Source organism: Oncorhynchus clarkii, chromosome 25 (assembly GCF_045791955.1).
Source record: "Oncorhynchus clarkii lewisi isolate Uvic-CL-2024 chromosome 25, UVic_Ocla_1.0, whole genome shotgun sequence".
Lineage (NCBI taxonomy): Eukaryota > Metazoa > Chordata > Actinopteri > Salmoniformes > Salmonidae > Oncorhynchus > Oncorhynchus clarkii.
Window position 1 is genome coordinate 14,429,175 of NC_092171.1, and position 18,065 is coordinate 14,447,239.

Sequence of the window (18,065 nt, forward strand, 5' to 3'; positions counted from 1 at the left end):
CAATGGCTGTTCGGGTCACTGTGTGTCAAAAGATACACGTCAAATAACACTATCTGATGCGTCAAATATCCTTTTCATTTGAGGTGTAAAATAGCTAAATATATTATATCATTTGAAAGCGCAAGCCAAGCGCCACCACTACCGTCAGTAGCACTGTCGAAGCTGTCAACAAAGGTCTGCAAACAAACGCACACAACAGCCTCTAATCATGTATTTGCCAAAACCGCGTTGGCAAAATGCCATAATTTGTTCGACCGAATGGGAAAACGGCTCTGTGAGCATTTGAAATAAGATCAGGATCAAACAAGCAGGATAGAAAATGTTAGCTAGGTAGTCCAACATTTTCCCCAACATACCATCCCCGTGGCAGGGGAGAAAGGATGGCTGCCAGCCAGCCACAACCCAAGCAGTTGCACCTGATTTATCCTTACTATTTTCCAATTAAAATCAGACTTTAGTTCATGAAAATAAAGAGCTAGCTAACTAGCTAGATAGCGAACTAAACAACCTAGCAATATTGCCCCAAGAGAGTTTCATATTCTGACTACTGGCTTGACCAGAACATCCCCAACCATCAACCAAATATGAATATTGTTTTCTACATTTGATGGATTAAGATGAAGAGTTGAAGTCAGAAGTTTACATACACTTAGGTTGGAGTCATTCAAACTCATTTTTCAACCACTCCACAAATGTATTGTCAACAAACTATAGTTTTGGCAAATCGGTTAGGACATCTACTTCGTACATGAATGTAACGGCTGTTGGTGGAAGAAGGTGAGGACCAAGGTGCAGCGTGGTACATGTCCATGATTTTTATTATTACCGAACACTAGAACAAAAATTATCAAAGCGGCACAAACTAAACAGTTCTATCTGGTGTAGACACACAAAACAGAAAACAACTACCCACAAAACCCATGTGGGAAAAAGCTACCTAAGTATGGTTCTCAATCAGAGACAACGATAGACAGCTGCCTCTGATTGAGAACCACACCGCCAAACAACAAAGAAATACAAAACATAGAAACTGAACATAGAATGCCCACCCTAGTCACACCCTGGCCTAACCAAAATAGAGAATAAAAGCCTCTCTATGGCCAGGGCGTGACAATGACACAAGTAATTTTTCCAACAATTGTTTACAGACAGATTATTTCACTTACTATTAACTAAATCACAATTCCAGTGGGTCAGAAGTTTACATAAACTAAGTTGACTGTGCCTTTAAACAGCTTGGAAAATTCCAGGAAATTATGTCATGGCTTCAGAAGCTTCTGATAGGCTAATTGACATCATTTGAGTCAATTGGAGTTGTAACTGTGCATGTATTTTAAGGCCTACCTTCATGGGAAAATCAAAAGAAATCATCCAAGACCTCAGAAAAAAAAATTGTAGACCTCCACAAGTCTGGTTCATCCTTGGGGGCAATTTCCAAATGCCTGAATGTACTACGTTCATCTGTACAAACAATAGTACGCAAGTATACACACCATGGGACCACACAGTCGTCATACCGCTCAGGAAGGAGACGTGTTCTGTCTCCTAGAGATGAATGCTGGAGGAAACAGGTACAAAAGTTTATATATCCACATTAAAACGAGTCCTATATCGACATAACCTGAAAGGCCGCTCAGCGAGGAAGAAGACACTGCTCCAAAACTGCCATAAAAAAGCTAGACTACAGTTTGGGAACAAAGATTGTACTTTTTGGAGGAATGTCCTCTGGTCTGATGAAACAAAAACAGAACTGTTTGGCCATAATGACCATTGTTATGTTTGGAGGAAAAAGGGGGAGGCTTGCAAGCCAAAGAATACCATTCCAACCGTGAAGCACGGGGGTGGCAGCATCATGTTTGGGGGTGCTTTGCTGCAGGAGGGGCTGGTGCACTTCACAAAATAGATAGCATCATGAGGTAAGAAAATGATGTGGATATATTGAAGCAACATCTCAAGACATCAGTTAAGAAGTTAAAGCTTGGTCGCAAATGGGTCTTCCAAATGGACAATGACCCCAAGCATACTTCCAAAGTTGTGGTAAAATGGACAACAGGACAACCAAGTCAAGGTATTGGAGTGGCCATCACAAAGACCTGACCTCAATCCTGTAGAAAATTTGTGGGGAGAACTGAAAAAGCGTGTGCGAGCAAGGAGGCCTACAAACCTGACTCAGTTACACCAGCTCTGTCAGGAGGAATGGGCCAAAATTCACCCAACTTATTGTGGGAAGCTAGTGGAAGGCTACCAGAAATGTTTGACCCAAGTTTAAAAAATGTAAAGGCAATGCTACCAAATACTAATTGAGTGTATGTAAACTTCTGACCCAATGCGAATGTGATGATAGAAATAAAAGCTTAAATAAATCATTCTCTCTACTATTATTCTGACATTTCACATTCTTAAAATAAAGCAGTGATCCTAACTGACCTAAAACAGGGATTTATTTTACAAGGATTGAATGTCAGGAATTATGTAAAACTGAGTTTAAATGTATTTGGCTCAGGTGTATGTAAACTTCGACTTCAACTGTATTTAGCTACTGAAACAGATATCGTTTTGCTTTGTTTTTGCAGATCTTTGGGGGAGAAAATTGGGTGACGGGGACGACACCAGCTAGCTAGTTTGTTTTCTGACCAGCACTGTCCCAGAGCTTGGGGAATTGTGTTGCTCATGCAGGTGTGTCAGGTGTGCGAGACAACTTTACCAGCGTCATAGCATACGTACCAGTGAAGCACTGTGACATATGAAATACGAGTGATTATCAGGAACCATCACTCCTGTGTTCCAATGGCATGTTGCGTTAGCTATTCCAAGTTTATCATTTTAAAATGCTAATTGATCATTCGAAAATCATTTCGCAATTATGTTAGCACAGCTGAAAACTGTACTGATTAAAGAAGCAATAAAACTGTCTCTCTTTAGACTAGTTGAGTATCTAGAGCATCAGCATTTGTTTTCGATTACAGGCTCAAAATGGCCAGAAACAAATAATTTTCTTCTGAAACTCATCAGTTTATTCTTGTTCTGAGAAATGAAGGCTATTCCATGCAAGAAATTGCCAAGAAACTGAAGCTCTCGTACAACGCTGTGTACTACTCCCTTCAGAGAAGAACGCAAACTGGCTCTAACCAGAATAGAAAGAGGAGTTGGAGGCCCCGGTGCACAACTGAGCAAGAGGACAAGTACATTAGAGTGCCTAGTTTAGAAACAGATGCCTCAACTGGCAGCTTCATTGAACAGTACACGCAAAACACCAGTCTCAACATCAATAATGAAGAGGTGACTCTGGGATGCTGGCCTTCTAGGCAGAGTTGCAAAGAAAAAGCCATATCTCAGACTGGCCAATAAAAAGAAAACATTAAGATGGGCAAAAGAACACAGACACTTGACAGAGGAACTCTGCCTAGAAGGCCAGCATTTTGTACACTCAGCATATTTAAGCCAATCTAAATACAAGACAAACAGTGGACTGATGAGCTAGACTTGAACTGTAGAAATCTGTAATTTGGAGCAAGAGGAAGATTAATCTTAGCACTGCCAATTAGAGGAGAAACAAATCTACCCATAACTACAGAGACATAAAACATCTCTCTCTCCTCTGTCTCTCTCTCTCCCCCCCACTCTCTCTTATACACACAATCACTCTATACTTCCACTTCTCTGTCTCTCTATCCACCCTTCTCTCTCTCTCTCTCACTCTCTTTCCATCTGGCTCAATGCTAAAAGGCAGATACTATTTTCATTCTGTCCTGCTGTTTGTAGGCTTTCAGCACAAATAAGGCAATGCAAAATACCCCAGTGAGTGTTGTTGTTTGTGGGAGAAATGAGCCATCAGCTATCAGAAAGTCATTGGCCATTATGATACACAGAGTGAATGTACACCCACCACTATACACCATTAGTGATTGTATTTGAAGTCTGTCTGAATCCAAAGCATAGGGGAGGGTATGTGGAATCTCTGGATTCAATTCACCAATTTAGACAGAGCTACAGTAGCATTTTCCCACTAATCTCCACAAAAATGGGGACAGCTTCAAAACAGGAGCAATTCCTGACCTATTCTAACACTTTTCACAAGCGACTGCAAAAACATTTGAATGTACCTCGATACAACTGACGCTGGGTTCAAATGGAAAAACAATAAAGTGGCTGTGTGAGGGACGATGTGCAAAGACATTTTTATCTGTCGCTAATGGACGCATGGCGTCCCGCTCCTCATGGCTGATTGGCTGGGGCATATAGAACAGTATGGTAATAAAAATAACAAATGAGAACAGGCCATTAGAGTCATTGACGAGCGCAGGGTTCCCACTAATTAATTGATCCTGAAACTTCATGTATTCTGCAGTGGGAGGAACCTTAATTAATCAGCCTCCGTACATCTCCTGGCAGCTGCACCGTACCACAGTCCTCTTTTCTCTCCATCCTTCCTTCCCTCTATCTTTCATTTCTCCTATCCTTGTCTCCATCCCTCATAATGTCTCCTGTTTTAATTGTGGTTTGGAAATTATGCCCTTGGTCCCTGAGGAGAGGGATGGATGGATGGAGGAGAGGGAGGACTTTGAAGAGCAGCCTTCAACATTTCAAAATGCCTTTCAAAGAGCCACTGGCCCCCACCGCCGGCCCCCACAAGCCCCCACCATGGGCCCCCACCGGCCCTGATCCCTATCTTCTCTGACTTTCCGGGTGTAATTGATGTGTCCCTCTCAGCCATCCGTCAGGCTGACCAACGCTCAGTACATTATCCCCCCAGACAGCCACCAGGTTCCTAAGTGATTCCAGCGGCTCAAAGTGTTCCTCACCAGGGCAGAAACACATTTCAATCAATGCCATAAATTACCCTGGCTAATTCCATGCAGTCAATAGCCACGGCACAGAGGTGATGGGAGCCCATCTGGGAGAGTGAGATCCAACATTTTATGGTGCAGGAAGGAACGAAGAAAACGGGTAACGTCATACCTCATAGATGAAATGAACGAACAGACGAGAGGAAAGGGCTTCAGTCAACCTTTCTTTGAATGAGAAGCTCTGAAAGTAGCAGTGGAAAGAAAAGGCTAGCAGAAAGGACAGAGGTCTTCACCAATGGAAGAATGGACGCTGGCCACAGCCACATTTCCACTCCAGTGTAATGATTGGATTCTATTAACTTGGCAGAGGAAAGTCAGTTTGTCAGAACAAGCAGCAGCAGCCACTGGTAATAGTTCCTCCCTGGCTTGTTGACACATTTTACCTCTTTCATTTCACAGACAATCCCCCCCCCCCCCCCTCCCCTCCCCTCCCCTCCAACACATCAAACGCTAATGTTTCCTTCAAATTCCTTTTCCTTTCTGTCTGCCAACTTTGACATCACAGGAAATTACAGTGGAATTGGCAGCCTTTTTACTTTCAAGTTCATTCCACTTCCAAAGAAATACCTGTCTAGTCCTGTCATCCGACAGGTCCTTCTGCCGTGCTCCCTGCGCTGTTTGTTCTGCCTCCTGTGGACCAATGTTGCCTCTGTCACATCACTGACGCACAAAGACACAGACACACACACACACACTTAATTGAACACAGGTCCACATTTGCTTGAGGGCGGAGGCTTTCCTTCAGAGATAAAACATAGTTCAGTTGTGTTTTAAGGAGAGGTGGGAGAGACAAAACATTTACATTGACGCCACACTGCTGGGTTACTGGGTGAGCCTGCTGAGGAGAGCTGGGGCTGGAGCTGTGTGTGTGTGTGTGTGTGTGTGTGTGTGTGTGTGTGTGTGTGTGTGTGTGTGTGCGCGGGTGGCAGGAGGCAGAAAAGCATCCCTGCCACAGCAGGCCCAGTCACACTGTCACTGGGAAAAGAGGAGAGGGGATCGATGTTCTGGGGCCATGAATTGTAAAGGTAAACCCCTAGCCAACCTATCCACTACAATTCATAGTGGGAGGGAGTACTGATACAAGTAGTAACCTGGATGGTGAACCAACACTCAGCCTAAACACAACACACAGACACACAGACACACGATACATGACAGCCACTAGGGCATCCTGGGTGCCACCGACGCAGGCCTGTGACGTCACGTTGCCTGGCTACCATCCAGCAAGCCTGTCTACAGCACACCAAGCCCTCTGCCTGCCGGGAGCACAATGCATCATGGGGGAAAGACAGTCAGAGGCTTGTCATGTAGCAGTACATCACAGACAGCCCTGTCTGGCTCTTTGAACCTCTCTCTCATCGCCTAGTCTCCGTTTGTCTTGCTCTTTATCCTGTAAAGATGAATCTGATGATTCAAATGCTTCCACGTCTCCAGATATAAACTCATTACTTTTCAGTTGGTTATATTTCAGAAATATTTCCGATAATTATAACATTTAGAAGTCCGCTTCCCTTGGCCATAGCGAGGGACAACAACTCATTTTATTTGGCTGATTATTCTGATATCTGCTGGCCCTATGGTCTTTCACCTTGTTTTCAATAGACCAAAATGGAATTTGTGTGGAGTTTGTTTTGTGTATGTGTGTGTGTGCATTTGGGCCAGGACGATACCAATATCGCGACCCTCGTTAGTATCGTAGCAAGGAAACAAAACACAAATCAGATTTAAATTCTTTAGAAAAACAGCCCTAATGTTGGAAACAAACATTATCTTGTCATCCATCCAGAGTCACATTTATTTAATTTCCAAGCTATAGCAAACCATTTTTGCCATGAAAATAAATATTGCGATACGGGTATTGTCCCGGCTCTAGTGTGCCCGTCCACTACCCAATCATGTATACGTGTGTGAGGGCTAGCCTGTGTACGTGTGTTTTTTCACAAAATCCCTCTCCTCTGCTAGAGTAGGTTTCTGATGCCTGTGTGTATGAGGCAGCCCGGTCACTGCAAAAAGATGGCGATTTCGGACGCTCGAAAAGGTTCCCGAAAATGTCGATTATATGCCTTCCTCGGCGCTCACCGCAACAAAAATGTCTACGATTAACCTAGCACTGATGATCGCAGCCGGAGCGCACTGCTTAGACCAATGCGCCTCCGCAATTCACAATGCTCTACCATGCCATGATAATACTTGATGATAGTTGATGTAAACAGCGGGTTGTTTTAACCCTAACCTTAACCACTCGGGATTAATACCTAAACTTAACCCTCTGAGTTGTTTCTGTTTTAACCTAGTAACTACCCAGAGTTAACCCTGTAACTGAACCCTGTAACCTGAATTAATGCGTCAAAAATACACGAGCATCCATAATACGTCGAATTTCAAAGGGAAACTATGAGATCTTGTTGTGGAGCCGGAGTGTGCTGATGTCATCAGAGCAAGCCAGAAGCAGCCTACAGCAAGGAAGTCTCTGACGTGGTCTCTAGTCTCAGTCAGTCTGCACACACACACACACACACACACACACACCACACCCCCACACACACACACAGCCACGCTGGATAGACCCTGGGGTCCAGCTATAATCAGGGACAACAATGAGAATAACATAGTGGAAAGCTAATATTGAACATGAGAATGGGAGAGTAAATAATGAAAACTGTTTAAATGACAGTTCATAAAGCAGTCTCCACTGCTTTATGAACAGTGTGGATTACTGGGTCGTACTGTGTACAGCATTTACTTCAGAATACACTGGGTCTGGCCTCCCGAGTGGCGCAGTGGTCTAAGCCTGTGCCACTAGAGATTCTGGGTTCGGGTCCAGGCTCTGTCGCAGCTGGCCGTGACCGGATGACACATGGGGCGGCGTACAATTGGCAAAGCGTCGTCTGGGTTAGGGGAGGGTTTGGCCTGTAGGGATGTCCTTGTCCCATCGCGCACTAGTGACTCCTGTGGCGGGCCAGGCGCAGTGCACACTGACACGGTCACCAGGTGTACAGTGCTTCCTTTGACACATTAGTACGGCTGGCTTCCGTGTTAAGTGGGCATTGTGTCAAGAAGCAGTGCGGCTTGGTTGGTTGCGTTTTGGAGGACGCACGGCTCTCGACCTTTGCCTTTCCCGAGTCTGTAGAGACAAGACTGTAACTACCAATTGGATACCATGAAATTGGGGAGAAAAAGGGGTAAAAAAAAGTATACATTGGGTCTGAGTGTGTGTGTGCATGGGTGCATACATTTTTTATATAAATGTAATCTGAAAGAATGAAGTCTGTTTGTCCTCTTCAATATCATCTGTCCTCTCACTATGTGGGCAACAAAACTTGGCGAGACACATTATAACTCAGACCATCAGGCCAGGTTAAATATAGCAAGTACAGCAGGGGGACGAGAGCATTCTACCCAGAATAGACTGGCCTGCTTTCAACCAGCCAACCAACCAACCAAACTGACTGAGCCATTGTTCTAGTCTCTGTATTGAGACATACAGTATCTCTAACTCACTACACACATGCATGTACGCAGACCCACACACATGCACGTACGCACACATACAAACAAACACACACACATACACCTGTCGTGACTTGAACATTCATCTGAAGACTGCTATTTATCTAATTAACTAACTATGTTTAATTGTTACCCGATTATATTAATCATGTAACAATTAACTCATTAGGATCTGGGGCACCACGAGAGCGGTTCTTTAAAGAGTTACCATCTCCCAAATTTAACTCTAAAATCAATAAACAGTCAACTTATTAATCATAACCTCGTACAATATCACCATTCTGAACAGTCGTAACCTCCTTGCATCTGCAAAAAACCCAGCCTTACTTATGATTCAGTACTACACAAATTGATTTAATTATTTTTTTACTTACTAATTCAATGGGAACACAAGATAAACATACACACCTTGCACCGGTTATTGACTAGAGACTTAATATGCTGAAAACAACAGTGGACATGGCTGCGTGTTAAAGAAGAGAGGGACAGAGACACTTAACATTGGTACATTCAGAAACTACTCTTACCTACAGTAACCATTTACTTCGCACACAAATCACCACCCGCTTTGAGTAAGAAATCATGAATGTATTTACGTGAAATGCCTGGGTTCACCGGGGATGTCTCGGTGAACAGGTCAGCCTTGGAAAGGGGGTTGGGCCTTTTCGTGGCACGCTTGTAAGGCTTTGATTGTACTAAATGGTTCCAACAAGTCTTCTACTGGTGTCCTCTTTTGTAGTTGTCCAGTGTCCGATGACTTGTCGTGTAGTCCTGAACAGAACTACAGAGTTGAATTTGAATTGTCGTGTAGTCCTGAACAGAACTACAGAGTTGAATTTGACTTGTCGTGTAGTCCTGAACACAACTACAGAGTTGAATTTGACTTGTCGTGTAGTCCTGAACAGAACTACAGAGTTGAATTTGACTTGTTGTGTAGTCCTGAACAGAACTACAGAGTTGAATTTGCTTCCAGTCGCTCTTGAAGACTTGATTTACAACAGGGCGTGAGTTGTTAACCCCCACTAGTTATTTTCTTCCCCCTCTGGGGTGAGAGGGGGTCTGATTTAAGTTATTCATTGCAAAACTGATCTGACCTATTTGGATTCTCGTGGACAGTCATGACACATTTGAATCATTGTCTTAGTGAAGTGCAACTCTGGGCTGTGAGATACAGATTTTGACTGTTGCTAGAATGACTTCACAGTACTGGGTTTGGTTTCATCACACTACAGACATCAACGAGCCCATTTCAGAGCGAGACAATGGGGAACGCATTGATGAACACCGCTGACAATACCAGATGCCAGCCACGGAAATAAGAGTGGTGGCACTGCATGGCACTTTGGGCTAAATCTGAAATGAAATACAATAGATAGTGTTCCAAATGGGAAACAAATATCCCTTGTACTGCTACTTATGACAACTGTGACAGGTCCTGTAATCTATTGTACAGAGGATGCTTTCTCAATCACACTGAGATACTTACTAGTCAATCTGACACACTACTGTACCATGACATGATACACTCAGAGAACACAGCATGGCTTGGTATTAAAGTACACTCAAATCAAGTGTCAACCATCAGGGAGGAAAATTGTTTTTTTCCTGGTATATCGCATGGGGGCCCTAGGGAGCAAACTCCTGGCCCTAGGGAGCAAACTCCTGACCCTAGGGAGCAAGTGTGCAACAAAACAGTAGCACAATTTTAAAGCATCTTCCTCATATGGACATAGTGTACATACCTGCTGTTGAGGGTACTGCATGCCGCCCATGCCCGCCTGGCCCCTCCCCTGCATTCCCATTGGGTATCTGTGTGTAGCGGGTGATCCGTATGGCTGGCTGGGGTAGGGCCCGCCCTGCTGCTGCTGAGAGTAGGGGTTGTTGCCCATCCCGTAGAGATGGGAGCGCTTCATAGCCATGAAGTCCACGGAAGCCACCTAGGGGGAACACCGGAGAAGGGAGAGAAAAGGGTTAGTGCCACTTTTTATTGCAATACTTTTAGAAAATCTATTCATACCATATGCAGTTAAGAGCGCACCAAAATGCATGATTCACTGTCAGATCTCTCCAGGGGGTTGACGCCCCTAGGCCTAGACCTCCCTACAAAGGGTTCTCTCGGGTGAATCTAGTCCATATCCACAACTGGTTAGTGGACTACAGGGGTATAATATAACAGTAATATCAAATACTTCTGTTTGTCAAATACCCTTCTTCTGTTTGAACAACTGTTACACAGCACACTGAACCTGAAAAGAGAGAGGTGCCAGGAGCAATCTATTCCTTTCAAGTATTTCACATTTACAGGTTATTTTCTGGGTCTCGGCGAGTTAACGGGAAAATCGTAGCCAAAATGTCAGGCTGTTAATCCGTCACCTGCATTGTGGATTCGTGAGCAAGGCAGATTACGTGGAGTGTGATGTCTCCTCGCCGCTGTGCTGCATCATGGATGATTTATGACATGTGTTGCCTCTGTCTCTCTCAGACAGACATGGGGCTACGTGTGGCTCATCTCCTGCCTCCATCAACAATAGCTCCACATCCCCACTCAATAAGGCCTGAACCAACCCTGTTGGGAGAAGCAGAATGGCCTACTGTACTGTATTGCACATGCTGCCTGGCTGCTCATCAAGGGACAATATCCAGGAGACATGTCACAGAGAAAATACCAAGGCATTCATTCAGTTGGGGAAAGTTATACTATGTTTTCTTTCCAAACACGTTTATGTAGTAAATGCAATATGTCATAAAAATAATATAAAATAATAAATCAATATTCTGTGAGAAGGGAGTGATGGATGGTGTTTTCTGTTTCCTGCTCTTTATAGCTTGTTCTGCAACCAATCACCTCTCCAACTAACCACACATTTACCACAACCACTGACTGTACCCACAGACCAAGGACCACAACCACCGACTCACCATGCCTATTGACCACAGTGACCATAACCTGACCACATATAGAACAGAGATATGCTACTGAATATGTTGTATGTGGAGTATGTATAGGCAAGACAAACACATTTTCACAATTTCACTAATATTTATCAAAATCAACAAATCACAGCTTGTTTCTGGGCTCGTTCAGTCGATTTGACCTAATTAAGTAGACTCATGTTGAAAAATAATGCTAAAAGAATCATTTATATTCCTAAACGATCCGTTGAAAATGATACTGTTGCTGCTTCCTGTTGTCATGGCTTTTTGATTTATAGCCCAGTGTCGAAACACTGGTTAGAAATGTCCACATTAATAATGGATTAAGCTGAAATATGTCGAGATATTTTGAAGAACAAAAATGTCAAATTACCGTCTACACACACAGATCTGATTTGTGTTCAGATTACTAGTATTTTCTAGTATTTTGCTCAATTAGTACCTTGTAAACTGCACACGTGTCAACATTAGTCAAGTGTCCACTTGAAGCTGGAGTTGATGAGCTTGTTCGTCAATAATCAATAGCACAAACAAATGAATCACTCACATTGACATTGTGTGAAAACCAATGGAACTGGGATGATTCGCTGTCGTTACATGTGCCATTCGTGCTCCTCTAAAAGGCAAACCACAACGAACTTAGGTATATTACCCATCGATAGACGAGAAGCAACTATCCATTTAGCGACTCATCTCCTTGTGGGGCGATGTTTCCGGTAGATGGCCAATATGAAAAAGGAAACAACGCTTTTTTGACTGGATAATTTCAACGAATCATCTCTCCACAGGTAGTTCTAAATAGTGAAAGGGCTCAAAATAAAGGACGGCTTGACTGTCAAATCTGTATATTTACATGTGGCCAGCAACTTTTAGAAAGGGAGCTCCCCGTTCTTTCCTTGCTATTTGAAAATGACAACTGCTTTCTAAGTCCTGTGACGGACAGGCGCGTATAACGAAGTGAACGGTACCAAACCAAAGAAATGAATCTGTTTAAAAGCAGTCACCAATCTGAGGTAATTTCACTCAATTGTATGAGGTAAACAATGTGACCTTGTGTAAGGTGGCAACACAAACTGTCCACATTAAGGAAATTAGCACATTATAAAATCATTTTATATGGCAAAATATCAATTTTGGATGATATTATATGTTGCCCACTCACAAACTATTGCAGCAATTACATCTATTTCCCACTCATTTAACCATTTAGAGAGTGTGAAAAAAAATACACTCAACACAATGTGTCTACTATGTAACGTGGTCCCTACGACAATGGGATGGAAAGGTTTAAGGCTGAGAAAACATTATCTGGGTACCACATACACTGAACAAAAACATTAACGCAACATGCAACAATTTAAAAGATTTGACTGAATTACAGTTCATATAAGGAAATCAATCAATTGAAATAAATTCATTAGACCCTAATCTATGAATTTCACATGACTGGGCAGGGGTGCAGCCATGGTTGGGCCTGGGAGGGCATTGGCCCACCCACTGAACAGCCAGGCCCACCCACTGGGGAGCCAGGCCCAGCCAATCAACGTGATCTGTGGTTGTAAAGGAATTTGTGCACAAAACTTGAGATAAATAAGCTTTTTGAGCATTTGCAACATTTCTGGGATCTTTTATTTCAGCTCATGAAACATGAGACCAATACTTTACATGTTGCATTTACATGTATATTTTTAGATAAAGCCAAATAATCACACATACACGAGAATGATAAAAGCCTATTACATAAAGTACACCCAAATGTGTGAGGTTCAAAGGTTAATTCTTTGGAACAATATTGTTTTGGAGGAATATCATTATCCACATGACCCTCTTTAAACTTCATCACTTTAAACCTAGAACACATAATAGCCACTTTTAGTATTTCTGAATTCTCCCTACCTGCAGCAGTGTCTGTCTTTCCTTCCCTGCCTGCCAGCCTACCTGCAGCAGTGTGTCTGTCTTTCCCTCCCTGCCTGCCTCCCTACCTGCAGCAGTGTGTCTGTCTTTCCCTCCCTGCCTACCTCCCTACCTGCAGCAGTGTGTCTGCCTTTCCCTCCCTGCCTGCCTAACACTCCTATTAATTAGACAGGCGAATGGCTAAAGGGTACCGCTCTTCAATCCACACATCCAGGACACGGCGCCGCTCACTCTGCTCTGATACGAGACACACTCAGGTCGCACCTCCCTCCTTCCACTCTCTTCCTCAGGTCATCTCAAGTGGGTCCCCCTTTCCCCAAAACGCTGAGCGCAACTTGAACAAATCTCCTCGTGTCACTTCCGAGTTCAGAATGCCACTGCTACACTAAGACGAAGAATTAGGGCTCCTAAGATTGGGGAAGGAAACAAACACACACTATTCAATTGGAAGGAGACAGAGAAATGCTGAAATGTCTAAGAGTTACCTCTTAAAGTTACACCATAACGGCAAGCCATGGAGGCTGCAGCAACATAACTTGATTTCCTAGACTGATTTTAGAAATGTTTTTTCCAATGCTGTCATGTAAAGTTCTATCAAATGAGATTTCATCCCAAACTAGGCCTATTTCTGGGGATGAGTTAACTGCATAGCTCATTCTATACCAAAAGACTACCTTTGATGAGGAACTGTTGTCCCTTGGAGAAACATCTGTACTTTTGAAAAGAGATGAATAATATGAATTGAATCATGTTTTCGCCAAAAGGGAGTGTAAATAAAACAGTCACAGGGAATAGAGTAAAATAGCTTTTATTTGTTCCAATGTATTTTCAGTTTTGTTCATCTGGGCATGCCATTCAATTGAGGTGTTAAGAGACACTACTACATCTGAAATTCAATTGATGAACTCCCCTGCAGTTTTCAACTCTCGTGAGCTTATTGCAAAACAAAGCTATTAAGAAAGAACACGAGCAAAATTAGTATCGGGTGAAACCTGTTAAATTGCTTTTCAGACTTCTATTGACTCTGATTTTATGACTTCAAAATGGTTTCAGTCTTTCACATTAATGTGCAAAGTTGTTAATCAGCAAAAACAAAACACTCCCCACAAAACAATGTGAAATGTGAATTATAAAACAACAGAATTTACTAATAAAAATCAAATAGATATAAAAGCAATATGATTTAATGGTTATTATTATAATTTCATTTTGAATGTGGGTACATAAATCAAAGATTTATTGGCTAATTTAACTGTTTGCCTCCTATACGCGGTTGTGTGATTGTGTTTCTGTGTGTGTGCGTGTGTGTGTGTGTGTGTGTGTGTGTGTGTGTGTGTGTGTGTGTGTGTGTGTGTGTGTGTCTGCCTGCATGTGTCCATATGCAGCTCCATCATAAACTGCTAGTCTTGGAACTGTTGAAAGGAGAAACCAGTGTCAGCCCAGCTCACAAACACACACACACATGGATACAACACTGCAGTCAGGCCAGTCACAGTGACCATCACTGTCCTGTCCTCCACACAGATTACCAAATCACCACCTCCCTCCAACAGAAAGATTGTCGCACCAGCCACAGCTGCTAACCTGTGTTTATCCTCTCTCCTCTAGCATGGGTTTGGTCCAAGGCTGAGCTGGATGGATGGTCCAGAGGGAGAGAAGCGAGGTCTGAGCCCGCCCAGAGAAAAGCCCTGTTGGCTAGCTGTAGTTGGCTGCTCTGGTCCAGTCCCAAGCCTGACAGCATCGTGAGCATTTGTCCATACATCATACTGGATACCAGTATGCAAACACTATGTGTCCATCACAAGAAACAAAGAGAACCAATCACCAATGTTTAATGTAATTAGCTATACTGTAGACGGATATCATTCTCCATCCATTGTACCAACCCCTGTCCCCTGAGAATTGACATGCAGACACAGAAACAACAGACAATCTGAATGACATCCTTTCCAAGTAAAGAAGCACAAAATCCGCCGCTTCCTATGAAACCACATGGCTGTGCCTGCAGTACAAAGCGCTGCGTTAGCCCGAAACACAGACGGTTACGGCCCGTTGTTTCATACTGAAGAGAACAGGGAGGAAGAGACTGCAGGGTTGGGGAGGGGAGGGGAGATCGACTTCCATATTAATGTGTGCAAATTCCCCACTCCTGCTGACTAAGATTAGAAAATTAATTTCATGGATGCAAAGACAATACCGATGTCATCAAGCGGAGAGGAGAGGAGCAGGCAGGTTAACTCTTCGTTGCCCAGTCACGATGACAGCAAAATACACAGATAATCTGACAGCAAATGTTGAGTACATGCATTCTTTGGAATAATTTACAGGTAAAAGCTCTTGTCCAGTCTTTTACACAGTCACTGATATTTAACTACTAGCCTGAATGGTTTTGTGTCATGCATCTTCTAAACTGATGTTACAAAGGGGCTCCACATAACATTCAGGCTAGTAGTACTCTGCTGGTAAACGGTTAAATAACCCTACAACAACATTGACCGTGTGGTCCACGTTCCCCTGGCAGTGTAAAGAAGCAGAAGCTTTCCCAGGACTGAACGTTTGTCAGTGAATATTTATAAATACAAAATCTCATTCCGCTTGACACATCAACCCTCGTCGCGTTGCAAAGCGGCTCTTTACAAATGTCAGCGGTGAGCGTGTGAATGGTCCGTGGGGAGTCGTGGCGGGGCAAATTGGCTTTGCTCAGCCCAACAGGCTCAGTTCTGGGTGGCACAGGCAGCTAGGCATGAAGGCCGGCTACGAATGAGAAGCATGAAATTATCACAGAGAGGGAGAGAGGGAGGGAGGGAGGGACAGAGAGGGAGAGGGGAGGGAGGGAGGGAGGGAGGGAGGGAGGGAGGGAGGGAGGGAGGGAGGGAGGGAGGGAGGGAGGGAGGGAGGGAGGGAGGGAGGGAGGGAGGGAGGGAGGGAGGGAGGGAGGGAGGGAGGGAGAGAAGGAGAAAGACAGAGAAAGAGAGCCAGATAGATAGTGAGAGAGAGAATAGAACGAGATAGAAAGCGAGAGACAGATATAGAGGTAGAGAGAGAGAGAGAGGTAGGGAGGGAGGGACAGAGAGGGAGAGAGGGAGGGAGGGAGGGACAGAGAAGGAGAGAGGGAGGGAGGGACAGAGAGGAAGAGAGGGAGGGAGGGAGGGACAGAGAGGGAGAGAGGGAGGGAGCGAGGGACAGAGAGGGAGAGAGGGAGGGAAAGAGAGGGAGAGAGGGAGGGAGGGAGGGAGAGGGAGAGAGGGAGGGAGGGAGCGAGGGACAGAGAGGGAGAAAGGGAGGGAGGGAGGGAGAGGGAGAGAGGGAGAGAGGGAGAGAGGGAAGGAGGGAGGGACAGAGAGGGAGAGAGGGAGGGAGGGAGGGAGGGACAGAGAGGGAGAGAGGGAGGGAGGGAGCGAGGGACAGAGAGGGAGAAAGGGAGGGAGGGAGGGAGAGGGAGAGAGGGAGAGAGGGAGAGAGGGAAGGAGGGAGGGACAGAGGGAGGGAGGGAGGGAGGGAGGGAGGGAGGGAGGGAGGGAGGGAGGGAGGGAGGGAGGGAGAGAAGAAGAAAGACAGAGAAAGAGAGACAGATAGATAGTGAGAGAGAGAATAGAACGAGATAGAAAGCGAGAGACAGATATAGAGGTAGAGAGAGAGAGGGAGGGAGGGAGGGAGGGAGGGAGGGAGGGAGGGAGGGAGGGAGGGAGGGAGGGAGGGAGGGACAGAGAGGGAGAGAGAGAGGGAGGGAGGGACAGAGAGGGAGAGAGGGAGGGAGGGAGGGAGGGAGGGACAGAGAGGGAGAGAGGGAGGGAGGGATGGACAGAGAGGGAGGGAGGGAGGGACAGAGAGGGAGAGAGGGAGAGAGGGAGGGAGGGAGGGACAGAGAGGGAGAGAGGGAGGGACAGAGTGGGAGAGAGGGAGGGAGGGAGGGACAGAGAGGGAGAGAGGGAGGGAGGGAGGGACAGAGAGGGGGAGAGGGAGGGAGGGAGGGACAGAGAGGGGGAGAGGGAGGGAGGGAGGGACAGAGAGGGAGAGAGGGAGGGAGGGAGGGACAGAGAGGGAGAGAGAGAAGAAGAAAGACAGAGAAAGAGAGCCAGATAGATAGTGAGAGAGAGAATAGAACGAGATAGAAAGCGAGAGACAGATATAGAGGTAGAGAGAGAGAGAGGAGGCAGATAAGAGTGTGTTGTCATGCAGGCAGGCAGGCAGCAGCAGTAGCATCATACTATTGTGTTGAGATCATGCTGGTAATTGCTCTCCCTGGTGTTAGGATGCTGAGGCTGCTAAGGTGCCAGTCGGTGAGAGTGCCCTCCGCATTTGACACCAATATTTACAACACATCCCTGTGCGTCTGCAAACGCATCCCCCCTGCGCTAAGGAAAAGTGGCTGAGCGTTTGGTTCCTCACGGCGAGCACGCAGCCGTCATTAGAGCAGGCAACAGAGGAGGGATGGAGGGGGGCGAGGGGGAGAGTGGGAGAGGAGGGGAGCTCATCTGTCTGAGGAGAGATTGGGGTCAGACGATGGCAGGAACTCTTTTCCTCATGGAAAAAGACTGAGACTGAGGAGGAAAAAAGCTCAATGACAAAATGAGAGGTGTGCGACAATGGACACACACCAGCACAGAATGAAAACAAATAAAGAACTTAACAGAAAGAGACACATTCAAAACAGCTTGGACCCAAACAACTTGGGCGAAGATTCTGCCAACAACCAGCCCAGCTCTCGCCACACCAGATCCATGCCAGTATCCTGTGTCCCTCGCCAGTCAGTCGACAGTAATGAATTGTCAGTGTTATGCCCGGTCTGCAATGGTAGTGCCACTGCCAGCAGATGCACCCATTCATTCTACCATTAAATCCTCCGAGCCACATAAATAG

At 45.1% G+C, this 18,065-nt stretch overlaps 1 protein-coding gene across 1 annotated transcript in view; it reads right to left on the bottom strand.

Annotated features, from left to right (window-relative positions):
- The window catches only part of LOC139383828 (AT-rich interactive domain-containing protein 1B-like), a 225,264-nt gene that overhangs the window by 183,819 nt on the left and 23,380 nt on the right, over positions 1-18,065 (bottom strand). Inside the window, exon 2 of the mRNA XM_071128404.1 lies at positions 10,100-10,294. Within this exon, the coding sequence (XP_070984505.1) occupies positions 10,100-10,294 (195 nt within the window). The remainder of the gene's footprint in view (positions 1-10,099; positions 10,295-18,065) is intronic.